At 35.3% G+C, this 21,914-nt stretch overlaps 1 protein-coding gene across 1 annotated transcript in view; it reads right to left on the reverse strand.

Moving 5' to 3' along the window:
* Positions 1-1,389: 1,389 nt before the first annotated feature.
* The window catches only part of LOC149770827 (uncharacterized), a 122,768-nt gene continuing 102,243 nt past the window's right edge, over positions 1,390-21,914 (reverse strand). The window contains exons 3-4 of the mRNA XM_089949067.1: positions 4,746-4,935; positions 1,390-3,553 (exon numbers count right to left, since the gene is read on the reverse strand). Of these exons, the coding sequence (XP_089805193.1) occupies positions 1,449-3,553; positions 4,746-4,935 (2,295 nt within the window). The 3' untranslated portion in view covers positions 1,390-1,448. The remainder of the gene's footprint in view (positions 3,554-4,745; positions 4,936-21,914) is intronic.

Below are 21,914 nucleotides of genomic sequence, written 5' to 3' on the forward strand. Positions count from 1 at the left end.
TTTCAAGCAGCAGGTCTAATGTATTTCGCCGTCTTTGATAATCTCATTAATTTGTATATGACGTAGTTAATTTGTTTGAACACATGCATACAAGAGTTCCTCCTTTTATATTTTCAATGTTTTTAGTTTTTGTTTTATATTAAAACCAGACAATGCAAACAGTGGACGCAGATGACAGTTTCTAGTGAAACTGATTATTCAAACAATCAGAAAAACACAGTAGGCAGCCTACTCTTTTACGTCGAAGCTTCCGTTAGCTTTGAAAAGCCAATAAGGCGACAGTACTAGGGAAACCTGGGCGACAAGCAGATTAGAAATTTTAAGTCATTGAATGAATTATATCATTGATATTTTTCGTTTAAAATCGTTAAGGGTGTACAAACAAACGAAAGGATGTGCGAATACTTTAAATACCTTTGATGTTGTCAGATAACTTTTTCAAAGCTAAGTTTTTTCTTTTGTGTGAAGAAAACAGGTCTACTATTATAAGTACAATACCATAAGTACACCAAGTTACTGTTCTATTTTTTAAAGATCAATTTAAATTGTAAATATAACCTATATCCGTTATAGTGGGTTTAATTCAGTCCGACATTCAAATAACATAGCTGACTAAAACTCTTTTCCAAACCTGAAGAGTAACAGTATACAAAGAAACATGTTTTTAAGGCTTTTACTTCCGTGTGGAGCCTCCATTTCCCACGACTGAATTTATGTTAGCCGAAAAATTGTAAGAGTTCTTGCCCAAAGTCTCATAGTTCCATTAACTGCAACTCTTGCAAGTACAGAATAGCCATCGATCCGCTGGAGTCGTTGAAAAGTAGTTTTTGACTGAATGACCAATCAGTATTCAAGCAGTGTAATATCTTTGTCCAAAACGTGTACCAGTGTGCCATGTACAATTACCTGTTTTAATATTTTTATTTCCTTCTAGTGAAAAAGAGCAGATGTTCCACGCCATCGGTAACCACAGGAAGTAATCTAATATGCCATGAGAAAAGATAAAGTGTAAAAAATCAAAAGTCCGTGGAACAGAGAAATAATAATAATAATAATATTAATAATAATAATAATAATAATAATAATAATAGTGCTTCTTTGGCACGTAATGCATATGAAGGCTTAATGCATACTTTCACTCATCCAAGGTGCCGTGGGTATTACCTTTTTATTCTAATACAGATTAAGCAGTTCTTAGAACGTGAATATTTTGCTTATTATATAATTCTCTTGATTTATTTATTTTTTAAATAAAAAAATGATTTTAATGAGCAGATTAACTACCAGTATTGCGTAGAATGTGCACTGTGTAAAATGCAATTTGTGTGCATGTGTGTAATAAAACATTTCGTTGCAATGTAATAATAAATAAATATTTGAATTCTTGGATATGAAAATAGATATTGTATATTGACTAGACATAAAACTTCAAATGCATCAATAATCAATCAAAAATAAACAGGTTCAATATCATTGGTCAAGGGTATCTTTGTTGTCCTCACGGGACTGATATCATCACGTTGTTCATTTTGAAAAGAGCTATTTGAAAAGTCTGAGTCAAACGAACGCTCATCTTCTTTGATTGGCTCGTTAGTATCTGGCCATGGAGACAAATTATCTCTAGCAACAACTTCTCGATTTGACAAAGCATTGCTGAATTTAAACACGGAATCTTCTGGTTCAAGTTCGTCATTAAACCTTCCAGCAGGTTTATTTCCTTGCCGCTGCGAAAGGGAGTTTCCAGATAAATCCGTAGATGATTTTAGCGGGACGTTATCGAATGGATTATCACTCGTACTTGATGTCGTGCTTCTGGAATCTGGTCGTTTGGACACGACGGCATGCGTTTTGAATGGCTCCTCTTCGCTGCTAGAACTGACATCCATAAATGGGTTTGAACTAGAACTTGTCAGATCTTCTGGTTCCTCTCTGATTGTGTCAAAACAGATTCCCATTCCGCCATAAATACTGGTATGCGTAATGAAATTCGCATCAAGTGCTTCTTCAAATCCGCGATCTGTCTCCTCATCGAATATGGAAGTCGGCGTGGACAATTCGCTGTGCATGTCTTCTTCATACGGATGACTTAATAATTGCCCATTGATTTCGCTGGTGTTGGAATTCTTCAGCGTATCAGCATCTGATTCGATGTGGTCCTTCATTTCCAGTTGTATGGAAGGATCTTCTGTTACATCCATCCACGGAGGACGACGGTTTTTGTCTTTTAAGACGGTGATTGTGACAGAGCTGTTGCCTTCACGATCCGCCTCAGTTATGTCACCATACTTTGGTTGTCGGTTGAATCTAAGGCGGTCTTTATTTTGAAATACCGAGTGATTGTTAGTTATACTTGAATTTAAGCTATTTAGTTCTAACTGGTCTGTATAGTACCTGCCAGATTCTAACTGATCAGATGAATTGCACTCATTTTGAACCTGTTCCTCACGGCCAAAAGACGTCCTTCCTTCGTAAACGACGTCTTCGGTATATACTGTAACTTCTCTCTTAAATGTACCCAAAGAAACACCTTCTTGATTTTGAGATGCCAAGTAATGTCTATTTGATTTATCATTATTTTTCAACTTGTATTTGAGGCTTTCTTTCTGGTTTATGCCCTCCGCAATATTCCTTTTCATAACTTCATGGGAAGCACCTTTTCCCGAACCAGGATTCCCAGTTTTTTCTCTGAAGCAGTCATTAGTAGGTTCGGGTTGTGTTTCGCTACTTCTTTGTCTCTTACTCGACGTTTCAACTTTCCTCTGTCTAAACTCTGAAGACTCGGATGAGTTACTAGACACGTTGTCAAGAATATTACAAATATCTCCCTCCTCGTACTGTCCACTGACTCCCTCGCTCTCGGATTCCTGTTGACTCTTTTGTCTGGGGAGACTCTCCGTCAAGTAGTCTGGATGATAGTCACTGGACATGTAATAATGCATGGAATGTACACTTCCACTCTCTGGGCCTGTTTTGTAAAACTTATCTCTCTCTCGTTCTTTTTCTTTGACCTTCTTTTCCCGTTTCTTTTCCATATTTTTGGTTTCTTGTGCATCAAATGCTTCATTTACAAATATTGCCGGCAAGTGCTTTTTCCTCATTTGTTCCTTCCAGTTCTTCCTTGATGAGCTGGATGAAGATCTTGTGATCTCTTCTTTGGGACTAAGTGTGACGTCTTTTCCATTATGCGACTCGTTGGAGGCAGAACTGGATGAACCAGAATTTTGTCTAAAAACGTTCGCACGTGTTTCGCTCCCAGGAGATTCGTTACCTACCATAGTTGTGTTGTCTACTTTGTGTACCTCAATCTGAGGCTGAACACGTATTTCGTTAGAACAAATTCCATTTTGTTTCCTTAGCGAATTCGTGCTAACTTCTTCTATGCTATTATGTGAATTCGGAGTTCCAGCCCGTCCGTTGGATTTCGCATGACTCCTGGGTAGAGTATTTTCAAGATGGCTACCATTCTCGCTAATTCTCGAGACGGGCCGTGATGTACGGTCATGCTCTCGTCTGATATATCGAGTATAGGATTGCAGTGTACATGACAATGGATCTGCGAAAGAAAATTTAAAATATTTTTATTCGTCCCAACAGTGGTGTGTATAATAAACAGTACTGGTTGCTATATTTTGAACTTTGAATTCTTCACCGCCTTACATGCCATAACACGACAACTGTATCAGTTGATGTACAGGATAAAATAGGATTATGAAATGAGGGAAAAGATAAAATCCATAAAACACTATTAACAGAGAGACTTCATCTTCTAAATATAGTAAATGGTCTCCTGAAACTATCACTCGAAACACTGACACGAAACTACTTTACGAAATATATCACCCTAGAAATCTCCCAAGCATCAAACTGAATAATTAGTTTCAGATCCAATGAGTATTTCTATATCAGGATGCCGTTGATGAATTCTATACAACAGCACAGCACTATTACTTGGCTCATTAAAGCCACTAAAGGTTAGAAGCTGGCGTGGAGGTCGGGGGGGGGGGGGAGGCAATGAACTGCCTCTATTTCAGAGAAAAAGAAACAAGAAAATTTCTGAGCATGCATCGATTTTGTATAACCTAAACCAGATCAAAGTAACATTTTTCGAATAGAAAATGTACTTTTAGTATAGTTGCAGTTTTAAAGATTTTCAACCATTCTCTCCGTGACGAGTCTATAGAGAACTGACTCTGAGAATTCGATTTCATTAAGAAGACTATGGACAAATTTAGACTGAGTACTTAGACACAATGAAGAACCAACGCCCCCATCGAGATCGAGATGCTGAAACTGAATGCCCTGTGTAATTTATATTATGAGTGAGAGACTTTGAGATTTATCGAACGTACGGTCTGGGGATAAATGGAACAGGTTGAGATATAGCATTAGCCGCAAAATGGAGGATAGTTAGAAGACGATCTTTTTAAAATTATAAGTGGTGATATTTCTTTATAACGGCAGGAATTTTAAGGTTGATAATTTTATTTTAAAACATTACGATACATCAGGGGTCGGCAACCTACTGCACGCGTCAATGTGTTGTTTTTGGGTTTTTTTTGGTGGCACGCGAAGGGCATCCAAAAATCTCGATTTTAAGTGTTACTATCTTACTAGTGGCACGCGCCGCTGGTTCATTTTGTAATTAATCCGGGAAAAAAGTGGCACACTATGTAAAATAGGTTTCCGACACGTGTGATATATGTGAAAATGGAGAAATTATGTATGTTTGTCCATTCCCATCTTACCGTCTTCTTCAAAATTTGACTTCCGAAGTATGTGTACTTTCCAACCGTATACAAGAGCGTGCCTGTATCTTTTGTTTAGCATCCAGAGCGCATGCGGCATCAGCAACGCTTCTAGAAGTACCAGCCACAGGACCGCGATTTCTATCCATTCCCTGTCGTTGCCGCTGAAAGCTTGTAGACATTGCAGTACCTGAAATAAAAACAGTGTTACCAAATAGACATTGCAGTACCTGAAATAAAAACAGTGTTACCAAATAGACACTCCAGTACCTGAAATAAAAACAGTGTTACCAAACAGAAAAATCCATTTTGAAAATTAAACGAGCAAACAGTGCTTTTTTGAGTACTGAAACAATGATAAAAGCGATCGATTGTACCGGGTGAAAGGTCACTAAGGAGGAATTTCTTTTTCACCTGTTCCATGAAAATAGTCGTCATTTTACATTCTGTGAGAACCGTTGATCAGTTTGCCCTGATAAGTACGAGCAATCATCCTTGAGAAGAAATGTTCATGTCCATTACTCTGTCATAATCCCGTGAATGCGTCTTGAACGGGGTTACAAATTTCTTTTACATCACATGTTCCCTTTGGCTACAAGTAGAGTGATGTCCCTTTCTACATGAGTCTATTAAGCTTAAATGGTACTTTCAAGTAAAAGTTCAGATGCATGTAGCATGGCGCAAAACACGTTTAAAAACACCCCTGCATGAAAGACTCCGTTATCGATGACTTGGTGTTCATTTACCAACAAAGAAAGATTACTACGAAAATTTATCGAAGATAACCAACCTCAACAGTACTGGATTCAGATGGACAATAAATTCTCTGATTTTTAGGAATACTCCATCCATGTATGTGCAAGTCAATGATAATCGCATGCAACGTCTTTTGAAAACTTTATGCAAGAAAATGGTGTCTCCCCATTAATCCCACCCCCCGAAAAACAGGGTCTAATATTAATCAGTAGCTATGGCTGTTTTTAAACATTTAGTGCAAACAGTCAATGTGTCATTTTAATATTTTACTTCTTTCGAGCACGAAATTCTGGATTATTTAAATTGGAGTAACAAAGTAGCCTACCCTAAAAGTAATAAGGAGTACCCTACCCTAAAGGCAATAGGGAGTACCCCACTCTAAAGGCAACAGGGAATTCCTTACCCTAAAGACAAGCTTTCTGTTCGGTTTACCGTTTCTCGAGGTTAAACGTGTAAAACTTTTTGTATTCTCCATTAAGAGTCAATTTTATATCATCGTCTTTATCCATGTTTATTCTGAAATTTTTTGGTTTTCAATTTTCGCAACATATCGAAACTGCTCGGAAATCTAAAGTTTTACGCAGTCTCTCGTTCAACCCAATATCTCGCTTAATTCTGTGAGATCTACGACAAAAGTATGGCTGCGATAACACTGGTCCTCGCGAGAGTACGATACAACGAGACTAATTCAGCGATTACCCTAGGCTGAATCAGTTTATCTTTTAAAATGTATTTAAATATAATAGGAGCAGCTTTGTAGTAACGAAAAATTCTGAGCCCCCAATTTGGACTCGTACAAGAGTTAATAGTTGGTCTGATGTCATTTTCCTTATAATACGTTAACTTTAGCTTGAAATGGAAACACACACACACACCCCGAAAGGAAAAAAATACCCCCCCCACAAAAAAAACAAAAAAAAAAAAAAAAAAAACATCTACGGTAAACGTCAACTTCCAGACAATAATTTCGACGAAGAACAATGACATATAAGAAAACGTGAAGACACATACTTTCTGAAAATTTGGTTCTGCAAAATGATATCAACAGTTCATGTAAATATTATTGAAATGAATTAATAAATAAAGACATAATTCTTCAAGAAGAGTTATTTTCTGTGTACTATATCGTTTTGCAGAACCGTTTTAAATGAGACTGCGTGTTCCTATAGGCTGAGATCTAACGTTATCATACTTATAATGTACGATGTATTTCTTTTCGTAGAAATGATATCAAGCATAAAGTTAGCGTTGTTCATGAAATCTCTCTCTCTCTCTCTCCGTTTTAAATGAGATTGCGTCTTCCTATAGGCTGAGATCTAACGTTATGATAATTATAATGTACGATGTATTTCTTTTGGTAGAAATGATATCAAGCATAATGTTAATGAAATCTCAGTAGAGAGATATGTAATCGTATAACAAACGCGACAAGCATCTCTCTCTCTCTCTCTCTCTCTCTCTCTATCAGCAGTTATAATCATGCCGAAATTAAATACCCCATACCGTTTCAAGATGTCCCAGTAAAACAGGCTAATGTCGACAAAACAACAAATATATATATATATATATATATATATATATATATATATATATATATATATATATATATATATATATATATAGATAGATAGATAGATATATATCTCTTTTTCAATAGTGAGCACGCATTTGAAATTAAAGTGCAATTCAACAGTTTACCATGGTCAAAATGTGAAGCTGTGAAGTTGAGATGGTAGATCTATGACGATAACATTTAATCCCATAGTCACGAAATCGGCAAAGTGTCAAACTGAACTCGCATTCAAGACTATGTAGTTACAAAGCAAGTTCACAGCCACTGAAGAACAGATGCCAAGCACACACTATTTTAGTTGATCCGGACATTTTGTTAATCTCACATACATGTCGAGTTAAGGCATTTTATTATTTTGAACACAATGTGAAATTCTGTGCTTGCGACTTTGCCTAACTCCACAGGACGTGACCATATGGAACTTGCTGTTAATACCGTTTATAAACGAATACATACGACATCATCTGCCGTTATTAGGTATGCTTAACATTCAATGGGGGAACAAATGAAATTAACCGAGCTAATTCGCATGCAGAAAATTGGAAAACTGGCCATACAACCTACTAATTATTCGAAGAGCATCCATGAAATGCGATTTATGGCAAATGGGGGAATTTCATGATGGACGGTTTTGTGTCACAGAAAAATAAATAATTTAGATGTTTTTGAATATATAATGGATTAATATGGACCCAGTGATCTAATTTCATTAGCTATCCGTGATAACTTTGCTAACTATAGCCAAAATTAGGATACCGTTCAGATTTTGGCGGAGTTTAATTGGATTTGGATAATAAAATGCCCGAAGAAAATTTATCACTTACCCACTAGCATTAAATCAAATCAGCCTTTATATAATAATAATGATAATAATAATAATAATAATAATAATAATAATAATATTAATGAAATGTGAATGGGTTTCAAGAGAAACAAAGGACTACTTTACAAATTGATACACGAAAGCTAAAAGCATGGTATGTGATTGCCCGAAATGAACGCAAAAACCCAAGACTGTTATGTTCATTGGGTAGGAAAAGTCCTCGACTCTTTCAACGGAATCCTTGCTTCAAGCTTTGTCCGATTGAATAACATTTCGTGTTTTGTTCCGAGTCTGTGGAAACAATTTGTATGATATGGCGTATAAATACATCTCAGCCTAACGGCCCGGATGTGTCACTACGCAATATCAAAATCGTTCTTTCGATCGACCCGTAACAAAACACTTATGTAGTATTATGAAGTGATTGAACCAGTGATGTCACATGACTACAAATAAGGTCGTTAAATTATTAAATACAGCTAAACGTGCTCATAGCAAGGGTACAACCAACACGACCTTGGCTAAGAAGACTATGCAGGAATCATGTGCAGGGCCGGATGCGGATGGGGAGGCAGAGTTTCCCGACCCCAACCCGCTAAAAATATTAATTACACACACACACACGTACAGTCACTTGTTACTTGAAATTTGACCATTGTTTTATTCTTGCGTTTATTGGATATTATGCTGTTATGTATATCTATATTTTGCGTTAACTCCTGGTAAATGATTTTATCTAAGTTTTTAAATTTTTCTTCATGGCTGTAAATTGTAGTGAGTGTCTTGAATATAAAAAATTCTGCGTGACTATGGTCTGTTTTCGAACTATTAAGAGCGTAAAATTGCATAAGATCTATAGATAGATGATTGACAGTGCATTTCTGGTTCTGAAGTTTATACGAAAATTTTCATTATTTTGAACTTTAATATAACCTTTTCAGGATTATTTTGGATTTACTTCATAATACTGTAAGTTCCTCTCACATATTTCATTTATAAAATTGATAATGGAATGGTTTGTTAAATTTGACAAAACTTGTTGGTTTAGCTTCTTTCTGTTAGCCTACTTAGTTTGTGACCATATAGTCGTAACTATTCACACTTTGAGTAAATAGGCACAAATACATTTGCTTTGATGCCCTTTCGAGGAAAGTCAGCTTCTTTTTTAATTTTGGACCACCCCGGCCCCCAACACCTGGCATAATATGGCCCTAATTTGCGTCATATACAGACATGGAATAGACATACGAACACAAAACATGTACCGTTGCTGATTTGCGTCATATACAGACATGGAATAGACATACGAACACAAAACATGTACCGTTGCTGATTTGCGTCATATACAGACATGGAATAGACAAACGAACACAAAACATGTACCGTTGCTACAAAGCTTGACCTCTGCTCTGGGTAGATCCCACAAACTGACTTACGTATTGGAACAATATGTTTACCTTATGTACACCTGACTTGAATTTCATCTAACCCTTCCCGTAGCGTTTTAGATATTTGGAACGTTATTTTGCAGTGTGAGGCCAGAACGCATTCCCTATAGAAGATATAGAATTTGCGGTAACCACGTGGCAGCGGATAGTCGCATTAAATAAAGGCATGCAGATTTAAGTAACAGTGTTGAACCCTACCTGCTTGATATTGTTAAGTACAAATATTTATGTTTCCATTCATGAAAGTTAAAACTAGTTTCGTCTCTTTAATACGCCGACGCACGAACCAGTGTATAGCCTTTACAATCTGGACACCATACTTTGCCTTTTCTTGCATTGCATGGTCACTTGACCCAGCTCTCGAGAAATACACTTTTCTTAATGTCAGGTGTCAAAGGATCGCGTGATACTTTCAACATATTAGGGAAAAGACCGACTGTCATTGAGAATTGATGCTGCGAGATTTGGCGATTGTGTGACTCAGCATGACAGAGCAGATTGTTCGTAAATGGTTCATAATCATCAGTATGTACTTTTTGTATTGTTGTTAAAGAGATTGCTTATTTTATTTACTGTATGTCATATTGGTAAAATAGTACTCATACATTTTATATCCTTGCTTAGAGACAAATATCATACTGAGTTAGATTATACAGCATATACCATATTATTTGGAATTAGAAATTCAGCAGAATTAGAGTTTATTAATGAATATATATATATATATATATATATATATATATATATATATATATATATATATATATATATATATATATATATATATATATATATATATGTATGTATGTATGTATGTATGTAAACTGCCTTCAGTATGTGATTTCCATCCAACAAATAAAACTGTATGACTAACAATAATTATATTGGATACTCTTGTACTCCTCGATTAAAACAGTTGTGACAGCTATTCAATATTAGTTATTTTTATAGCTTATATTATTATGTAAATGACGGTCGAGCGTCGCAAATAAAGGTTGGCATCAGTAATGGAAATAGATTGTTCTTGAAATCCCACTTAAAACAAAAGTGTTTAATGTATTTCCCAATCCAATCTTGTAAACCATCATATAAATAATCAATGGGTAAATCGGATTAAACCGCACCAGAAACATTCGTAAGCAACCCACTTGTCCCAAAATGTAACTATGTACAGTAAAACGTATTATAAAATTAAAATTAGGAAATAAAAATAATTGTTCCTACTGAAACAAAAGAAAAGATAGAAAGAAAAACAAAATAAGACAAAGAAGAATCTCTCTAGAGAATATATACTATACCAAAATTTAGACCCAATCAGCACAAGATACACAGTCACGTGATGCGTACTGGTGTCATTTTGTACATGATTTGCATTTATAGCCTTTTACAGTGTTTTCAGCCTGATGACTGTGTCTGTGCAATGTACTTTAAAATCTACATACTGTCTTACAATACTCGATATGTACGTGTCTGCGCAATGTATTTTAAAATCTACATACTGTCTTACAATACTCGATATGTACGTGTCTTTGCAATGAATTTTAAAATCTACATACTATCTTACAATACTCGATATCTGTGCAATGTACTTTAAAATCTACATACTGTCTTACAATACTCGATATGTACGTGTCTGTGGTACGTGTCTGTGCAGTGTACTTAAAAATCTACATACTGTCTTACAATACTCGATATGTATGTGTCTGTGGTACGTGTCTGTGCAGTGTACTTTAAAATCTACATACTGTCTTACAATACTCGATATGTATGTGTCTGTGCAATGTATTTTAAAATCTACATACTGTCTTACAATACTCGATATATACGTGTCTGTACAATGTATTTTAAAATCTACATACTGTCTTATAATACTCGATATGTACGTGTCTTTGCAATGAATTTTAAAATCTACATACTATCTTACAATACTCGATATCTGTGCAATGTACTTTAAAATCTACATACTGTCTTACAATACTCGATATGTACGTGTCTGTGGTACGTGTCTGTGCAGTGTACTTAAAAATCTACATACTGTCTTACAATACTCGATATGTACGTGTCTGTGCAATGTACTTTAAAATCTACATACTGTCTTACAATACTCGATATGTATGTGTCTGTGCAATGTATTTTAAAATCTACATACTGTCTTACAATACTCGATATGTACGTGTCTGTTCAATGTACTTTAAAATCTACATACTGTCTTACAATACTCGATATGTACGTGTCTGTGCAGTGTACTTTAAAATCTACACAGTCTTACAATACTCGATATGTACGTGTCTGTACACTAAGCAACAAACTGCGCATATCTATCTGTACGTTTAAACCCCTCCAATCAGTTGTGTCACCATACAAAAATGACCTTGGGGCAGCTGTGACGGCAGATGGAGAAACGTCAACAAGGTTGTAGCTTATACGGGAATATTGCAGTGATTTTCTGGCATTCCTTTCTGTATTTGAATATAACATTTCTAGAAGTAATTCGAAATCAGGAAAAAAAACATAGTCATGAACGAGACAACCATTTAAGTACTTACGGACATGTACATAAATGTTGAAGAGATGTCAATTTCCGGAGAACACTAGTATGTCTTCTGACAGGCGATATTAACATACGTTGGGTCTTCAGGAATGAAACCTGTCTATGCTATGTAATTATGTTAGCGTTTTATTTTTGTATCTATGAGCAGAAATCATTGACGGCACCAACAAATGGTAAAGTGCTGGGTTAGGTAGTTTATTCAGAAGAAAAAAATGCAGCAAGTGAGAGGATATATATATATATATATATATATATATATATATATATATATATATATATATATATATATATATATATATATATGGTTCATAGGTTCATCAATAATACAATTATGGCATCGAGATTACACTTTTGTTTCCAGGGGTCAAATAGGGGTCATGAACACAGAAAGATGAATGTAACTCTTACTGGACATTTAAATATTCAAATTTAATTATTTCCTCTCTGTAGCTGGAGAAAGCAACTATTCAGTCAAAACTATCGGAACATCCCCATCGCTAACCAGAGACAATTGGCCCAATCTCATTCTGATAGTCGATTACAATGGACGATAATTGTTGGAAACAAAACTATTAAAGAATGTTATTCCGAATGCCACGTTAAAGGTCATTTTGACTTCCATCAAATCAGAATTATGTATTCGTCGTGTATAATATCAGAGCAAACTGAATCGAGAGACTCCCCCAAGGCGTACTTCATTCATGGAACAGATGGTTAAGCTGCAATGACGATCGCCTAGTTGCCACGATACACAAATTATGCCTTTAGCCGCATTTGCTCGAAAATTGCTACAATCCATTAACAGCTATATAGGGTTAGTCACGAATGCAATGAATTATATCAACTGTGTTGTTCAAAGTACCGTAATTTTTTTTTTTTTTTGGGGGGGGGGGGATTTAGCAAAACAACAACTTATTCATCTTGCCTTGTATTACCATTCCTGTGGTGCACATAGTTACGTATTTATTTATTTACCCCCTTTTCGTAATTTTAAATTACATGATAGTCGGATTCTATTCTAAAATCTGATTCATAGCTATACATAAAAATCAGTAACACACAGTAACACACACACGCGCACACACACAGAAGGACACACACACGCACACGCAGACGCATACACACGCACACACACACACACGAAGACGTGGATAAAAAGCACTAAATAGTCCTTGTAGCAGTAAAATAACGTTCCTTTCCCCCAAAAGTTACAGTTTTAATGATAATTGCTTTTGTGCCATGTAATTGACTGATTTATTCTTGTGACTATAAAATAATGTTAATATAAAAACATGCCTTATATTATATATATTCAAAATTTCAACGTGTTTAACATTACATATTAAAACTGCGTTTGCGTGAAAGGAATGGGCTGTCCTCCCAGTTTGATTGCTTTTTAGTTGTTGTTTCGGTACCTTAACCAAAATGCATCTGAAATTTACGTATTGACCCCCCCCCATCGATCGTCTTCATCTGATTATTGATTTCCTACCACAAAGAAAATTTCATTTTCTACGTTGCCCATCTAACTTTTTTAATCTTTCAATACATCATCGTCCGCAGTAAACTCCACCACTGTATCTGTATCCTGCACCGTTTCTGTAAAATTTAATTCTATTCTTTGTAACAGCATTTGCTGATTAAGCTATTACAGTGCTTCTACACAAAATTATGCTGGAATTTTTATCGCTACTTCCACATGTTTATGCTAGTGGATAAACATGGGTTTAGTTGGTATAAAAATTCCTGTTTTTCTAAACCGTATTTGTATTCGTTGCTGGATAATTTCTTTTTTTTAACCCGGACTAATTTGGTAATAGTTCCAAAATTAGAGGTCAGTTTTTAATTAAGTAATTGAAATATGGTACAGCATTGTACACCCTTAGTGGTACATATGATTTGAATAGCTTCAACATAATTTATTTTACAGCCTCAATTGAATTACAAGCGATCGGAAGCCAACAGCAATAATCCACGAATAAAATGATCTAGTCTTCTTAGTCTCCTCGCTGATACATAGCATATGAAATGCGATCAAATGATCCACTGAGAAAGGTCATACCATCGATTAAAGCAGAAACCGTTTTCCGAACGCTCCGAGATTGATTATATAGCCTGACATTCTAACGAAATATAGAAAAGGATACATGTCCCTGGGCTGCAGTTTAATACTGGTATCAATACGTACCACAACCTCGTTATAAAGGAAGTTTCATTAATGCACAATATATACAACTCTGTATGCTGTCATTTGTGACAAAGTTAGCGCTGAGGTCCATGCCGTTAAAAATCTTTCCAGATTCACAGATTGCTCACATATTGAACTTTTATGTGTGATGCAATCATTAAAATAATACCAACCACAAGCATTTTAGCTGTCTTTAAATATTTCTCAGTATATTCGCGGCAGGAGGAAGACGTCATGATTCCTTACTTTTGTGCATTGAAGAAGCTAAATAACCTGATGGAGTCATGCTGTACCTTTTAATCACCATCAGCGGCTGAAGCTTATATTTGTATATTCTGTGTCAATAAATTCGATCCCACAGCCTCCTTATTCGGTGGATATACTAAGAAATCTTTCCAGAACATATTCATGCAATGCCTATTAGGTACGCGTTATATCACAGAGTCTATTCAATCACGAACTTCAAGCGTTATATCACAGTCTATCCAATCAGAAACTTCAAGCGTTATATCACAGTCTATCCAATCAGAAACTTCAAGCGTTATATCACAGTCTATCCAATCAGAAACTTCAATCGTTATATCACAGTTTATCCAATCAGAAACTTCAAGCGTTATAGCACAGTCTATCCAATCAGAAACTTCAAGCGTTATATCACAGTCTATCACGGTCTATCCAATCAGAAACTTCAAGCGTTATATCACAGTCTATCCAATCAGAAACTTCAAGCGTTATATCACAGAGTCTATTCAATCATAAACTTCAAGCGTTATATTACAGTCTATTCAATCATGAACTTCAAGCGTTATATCAGTCTATTCAATCATGAACTTCAAGCGTTATATTACAGGGTCTATCCAATCAGAAACTTCAAGCGTTATACTCCAAATCGGAGCAACTGGGAAGCATGCATTACTTTATAACGTCATAGACCTTTCCGATAACACCTAACGTCAAAATAACTTCATGGACCTTTCCGATAACACCTAACGTCAAAATCAAGAATTCAAAGATCGGCATTTTACGTTAAGGCAACACATCTAGTTCAGTGTATTGCGTCAGCTGTTACTCAGGTGCTTTATCACATTGCGTGTATCTATAACTATTACAGGAACCGTTATTGTATGTGTTTGAGGGGGCATAACAGTATATTAATACGATAATCCTTTTAGATTACACTTTACTTCCAAATTATCATAAATTTAAACCTGTAAATGCCTCATTATGCCGAAAAGTACTGTTTCTCGTCAGTCTATGCATACCATTATACATTTTACTCAGCTTGTGCAATGGGCATATGTGCTTAAGAAAAACGCATGTTAAAATCATTAAAAAAATTGCAAATCAGCATAACTTGAAATTGTAATACTATTGTCTCCTCTCTATTGTATATTATTTAAAATCCAAGTGTTGTAATCTGATCATGGTAATTATATATATATATATATATATATATATATATATATATATATATATATATATATATATATATATATATATATATATATATATATATATATTGCACATGTTCCATATATTCATCATTTCCTGTTAATCACCATAGTAATGCACAATCACAAAAGCAGTTACAAATACAAGTTAAGAAAACATGATATGTCACTTAAAAGTCTAGGCATACATTACACTGCTAACAAAGATAAGGAGCGTGAACATCTTTGATCCTATAGACGGAGTAAATAGTTTTCACCTTAAGAGATAAAGTGATAATCATAAACTTTTAATTGCTTGACCACGTTCAAAGTTTTCTTTAAAAAATATTAAAATTATAATAATAACTTTAATGGCAATTTGCAAGAAAATTGAATTACTCAGAAATATATTTACCAGATGAATGCATTGTGGAGTCGTCAAGGAAACGATCATTGTTGGAGTGCAAGGATACAAGACTAAGTCAATGGTAAAAAAGAAGTCCTAATACAGATCCTTGAAGACCACCACATGAATCGGAAGCATCTTTTCCCGTACAAACAACCTAGGGGTCTGCTGGTGAAAAGCGACGTGAATCAAGTTTCAACTGAGTTTGAAGAAAACTTTGTGAGATGATAGAATTTTTGCTTTAAATGAGCACCGAATAGTCTGCCAAATCGAATGCTCTTTTAAAAGTCAACGTAGATTGTGCCGGTAGCCACTAATCTATATGTTCGTCAATGCAGTTTGACAGGAATGTTTCTGTCCGAAACCTGATTGTGATTTATGGAAGAGTTGGTACTTGTTAAGATCCAAAAGGTATGCCTGCTGACATGTTTTTCAATAATATTTTAAACTAAAGATTAAACAGATATGGGTCAATACTTGGATGGGTCATTCTTTTTATGAATAGTGATTTTTTAAAATTTGTGTAGCTATGGAAATTTATAATAGTGAAACTTCAATTAATTAACCTCAAATTAGTTCTTTCAGAGACTCCGATATTGATGATGCCGATATTCTCAGAATTTTAAGTCAATTCCATCATAACCCGATTATTTGTTTGTGTCTATTATATGATGATATCAATAGTGTCATTATTTATTATTCGAATAATTTTGAAACTAACTTGATCAGGTACCCTTTCATTCCTGAAGGCAGCAAGTTTGTCTAAATTAGGCTCTGTAAAAGTAGACCTGTCAAGTGTTTGGGAAATATCTGTACAAAAAAAGGTTCAGTTGGTTTGCAATATCGAATTCATCAGTATAACCAGTACCATTAACAATAATTTCACATGGACTCAGAAGTACCGCTTTCGTTGAAGTTAGTTCTCGCATGTGCTTCCAGATTGATCTGCTATCAGACTTTGAGGCCATGGCTTCTTTGAAAAAGGAGCGTTGTGCGTTTCACAATCTGGGATTTGACTTTGTTCAGCCATAAACGATAATTGATAATCTCTTTACATTTATGATGGTAATTAATCACATGGGCCTGCTTTGATACTGTAATGATAGATTGTGTTAAGCTTCCATTGTGGAGTAAATATCAAAGACCCTTTTGTTTCTCCATTAGGAGATATAATGTTCGAACTTTCTTCAGAATGTGCAACACATTAATCGTTGTAGGTAACTTTAATAACAGTTATACTGTTCACATTTCTGATTTAGACCTTGATGAAACCTTGTGAGTGAGTACATCTAGACGATCATGTATCATCGCATCGGAACTAGGTTGAGCAAAAGAGTACTGTGACTTATTTCTTATTTGTGTGTGTGTGTGTGTGTGTGTGTGTGTGTGAGTGTGAGTGTGTGTTAGGGCAAGTAATTGTACTGGTATCACATGATCAGCGTTTATTTTATTTTTTTATTTTATTTTATTTTATATTTTATTTTACATCTCTTGAATTAGTTTGGGCTAATTTATATTAACGCTTGATATATGCAGACATGGGGTGGAAAAATGGGTTTGATTCCTAAAATTGTTTTTGCATTAGACTTTTGAGTTATTTTCACATGTAACTACATAATGTGTACAGGGCATTAATACCAGATCATGTTATCTAAGTTTTTGGAATGTGTACAGGGCATTAATGCCACATCTGTTATCTAAGTTATTGGAATGGATACAGGGCATTAATACCACACCATGTTATCTAAGTTATTGGAATGGATACAGGGCATTAATACCACACCATGTTATCTAAATTATTGGAATGTGTACAGGGCATTAATGCCACACCATGTTATCTAAGTTATTGGAATGTGTACAGGGCATTAATGCCACACCATGTTATCTAAGCTATTGGAATGTGTACAGGGCATTAATGCCACACCATGTTATCTAAGTTATTGGAATGGGTACAGGGCATTAATGCCACATCTGTTATCTAAGTTATTGGAATGGATACAGGGCATTAATACCACACCATGTTATCTAAGTTATTGGAATGGATACAGGGCATTAATACCACACCATGTTATCTAAGTTATTGGAATGTGTACAGGGCATTAATGCCACACCATGTTATCTAAGTTATTGGAATGGGTACAGGGCATTAATGCCACACCATGTTATCTAAGTTATTGGAATGGATACAGGGCATTAATACCACACCATGTTATCTAAGTTATTGGAATGGATACAGGGCATTAAAACCACACCATGTTATCTAAGTTATTGGAATGGATACAGGGCATTAATACCACACCATGTTATCTAAGTTATTGGAATGTGTACAGGGCATTAATGCCACACCATGTTATCTAAGTTATTGGAATGGATACAGGGCATTAATACCACACCATGTTATCTAAGTTATTGGAATGGGTAGAGGGCATCAATACCACACCATGTTATCTAAATTATTGGAATGGGTACAGGGCATCAATACCACACCATGCTATGTAAGTTATTGGAATGGATACAGGGCATCAATACCACACCATGTTATCTAAGTTATTGGAATGGGTAGAGGGCATCAATACAACACCATGTTATCTAAGTTATTGGAATGGGTACAGGGCATCAATACCACACCATGCTATGTAAGTTATTGGAATGGATACAGGGCATCAATACCACACCATGTTATCTAAGTTACTGGAATGGGTACAGGGCATTAATACCACACCATGTTATCTAAGTTACTGGAATGGGTACAGGGCATCAATACCACACCATGCTATGTAAGTTATTGGAATGGATACAGGGCATTAATACCACACCATGTTATCTAAGTTATTGGAATGGGTACAGGGCATTAATACAACATCATGTTATCTAAGTTATTGAATGGATACAGGTCATTAATACCACGTCAAGTTATCTAATGTTGTAAAGCGCTTAAAGCTTTTAAAGATTAGGCGCTATACAAAGTCCTCATTATTATTATTATTATTATTATTATTGTTATCTACGTGATTGGAATGTGTACAGGGCATTAATACCACACCATGTTATCTAAGTTACTGGAATGGGTACAGGGCATAAATACCACACTATGTTATCGAAGTTATTGGAATGTGTACAGGGCATTAATACCACACCATGTTATCTAAGTTATTGGAATGGGTACAGGGCATTAATGCCACACCATGTTATCTAAGTTATTGGAATGGATACAGGGCATTAATACCACACCATGTTATCTAAGTTACTGGGATGGATACAGGGCATTAAAACCACACCATGTTATCTAAGTTATTGGAATGGATACAGGGCATTAATACCACACCATGTTATCTAAGTTATTGGAATGTGTACAGGGCATTAATGCCACACCATGTTATCTAAGTTATTGGAATGGATACAGGGCATTAATACCACACCATGTTATCTAAGTTATTGGAATGGGTAGAGGGCATTAATACCACACCATGTTATCTAAATTATTGGAATGGGTACAGGGCATCAATACCACACCATGCTATGTAAGTTATTGGAATGGATACAGGGCATCAATACCACACCATGTTATCTAAGTTATTGGAATGGGTAGAGGGCATCAATACAACACCATGTTATCTAAGTTATTGGAATGGGTACAGGGCATCAATACCACACCATGCTATGTAAGTTATTGGAATGGATACAGGGCATTAATACCACACCATGTTATCTAAGTTACTGGAATGGGTACAGGGCATTAATACCACACCATGTTATCTAAGTTACTGGAATGGGTACAGGGCATCAATACCACACCATGCTATGTAAGTTATTGGAATGGATACAGGGCATTAATACCACACCATGTTATCTAAGTTATTGGAATGGGTACAGGGCATTAATACAACATCATGTTATCTAAGTTATTGAATGGATACAGGTCATTAATACCACGTCATGTTATCTAATGTTGTAAAGCGCTTAAAGCTTTTAAAGATTAGGCGCTATACAAAGTCCTCATTATTATTATTATTATTATTATTATTATTATTGTTATCTACGTGATTGGAATGTGTACAGGGCATTAATACCACACCATGTTATCTAAGTTACTGGAATGGGTACAGGGCATAAATTCCACACTATGTTATCGAAGTTATTGGAATGGATACAGGGCATTAATACCACACCATGTTATCTAAGTTACTGGAATGGGTACAGGGCATAAATACCACACTATGTTATCGAAGTTATTGGAATGTGTACAGGGCATTAATACCACACCATGTTATCTAAGTTATTGGAATGGATACAGGGCATTAATACCACACTATGTTATCGAAGTTATTGGAATGGGTCAAAAGCATACAATCTGACAGTTAAGGCATGAACTTGTTAATTGAAGACTGTGTAATGGCACTACTAACTTGTTAATTGAAGATTGTGTAATGGCAGTACTAACTTGTTAATTGAAGATTGTGTAATGGCAGTACTAACTTGTTAATTGAAGATTGTGTAATGGCAGTACTAACTTGTTAATTGAAGATTGTGTAATGGTAGTACTGACTTGTTAATTGAAGATTGTGTAATGGCAGTACTAACTTGTTAATTGAAGATTGTGTAATGGTAGTACTGACTTGTTAATTGAAGATTGTGTAATGGCAGTACTAACTTGTTAATTGAAGATTGTGTAACGGCAGTACTTGTTAATTGAAGATTGTGTAATGGCAGTACTAACTTGTTAATTGAAGATTGTGTAATGGTAGTACTAACTTGTTAATTGAAGATTATGTAATGGCAGTACTAACTTGTTAATTGAAGATTGTGTAATGGCAGTACTTGTTAATTGAAGATTGTGTAATGGCAGTACTAACTTGTTAATTGAAGGTTGTGTAATGGCAGTACTAGCTTGTTAATTGAAGATTGTGTAATGGCAGTACTAACTTGTTAATTGAAGATTGTGTAATGGTAGTACTAACTTATTAATACCATATTAAATGCTACTGAATTCTGAATGTAATGCATGTGCGTGCGCATCCCCCTGAAAGAATCAGCACATTAGCTTTCATTGCTCATAATGGGGGTTAGGGTGTAGAGAGACTGCATACAACAATGAATGGAAATATACTGAAAATAGTTATTTGTGTTGTAATAAACAAGCACATAAATGTGTCATTACTAACGCATAAAGGAGCTCTCGTTAGTAAAAAGCAACAACAAACAAACAAAACAACACCCCACCCACAACATACCATTCCTGGCTATGAGAAAAACATGCACTTTTACTTGCAAATGCCTCTGAAGTGATTTAAGTATCTAGCCTTATATTTGTTAAATCCTGGTTTTTTTTAACGTCATATTTCAAAAATCGCCAAATGTCAAATAGGCCTTGTCTTGATTCGACTGAATCCAAGTCCAATATCCATAAATAGTTTCTGTTTTTTGATACTGACGTAGCTAACCCTTATTTTATATCCATTTTCAATGTAACATACAAATCATCTGGTGGTAAATGTCATTCACTGAAAGCATTCCAAATGATAATGCTTGCTTTACAGAAACTCGTAATGATGGATATGTTCCGGATAATCAAATATTCATGGCTGGATTTAGACAACAAGGGTAATGGTATTGCAATTTAGTGTATTCGTTTATCTTCTGTCAGAGTTACAACCATATTTTTAAATAGATAATATCGAAAAACATTTGGGTTAACACTGAACGAACCTCATTAGTATTTCTTGCAGTGCCGGATTACCAAATAGGCAGAGTTGGCACCGGCCTAGGGGCCCCGCGACAACGGATGAAAATAATATTGATAAAACGTATTATGAGATAATTTTGCGAGGGGCCCCAATATTTCGACTGTCTAAGTGCATAAGGGCCTCCACACGGTTTAATCCGGCACTGATTTGTTGTATGTGTTTCTTGTAGACCGTCAAATGCGTGTAATTGATACTGGTCTTAAATGCATGAATTCATTTTAAAATGTTCTTGAGTCACTCTGATCAGTCA

The sequence above is a fragment of the Sinohyriopsis cumingii genome, unplaced genomic scaffold (assembly GCF_028554795.1).
Source record: "Sinohyriopsis cumingii isolate HCF-2022 unplaced genomic scaffold, ASM2855479v2 utg002264l, whole genome shotgun sequence".
In the NCBI taxonomy this organism is placed as follows: Eukaryota; Metazoa; Mollusca; class Bivalvia; order Unionida; family Unionidae; genus Sinohyriopsis; species Sinohyriopsis cumingii.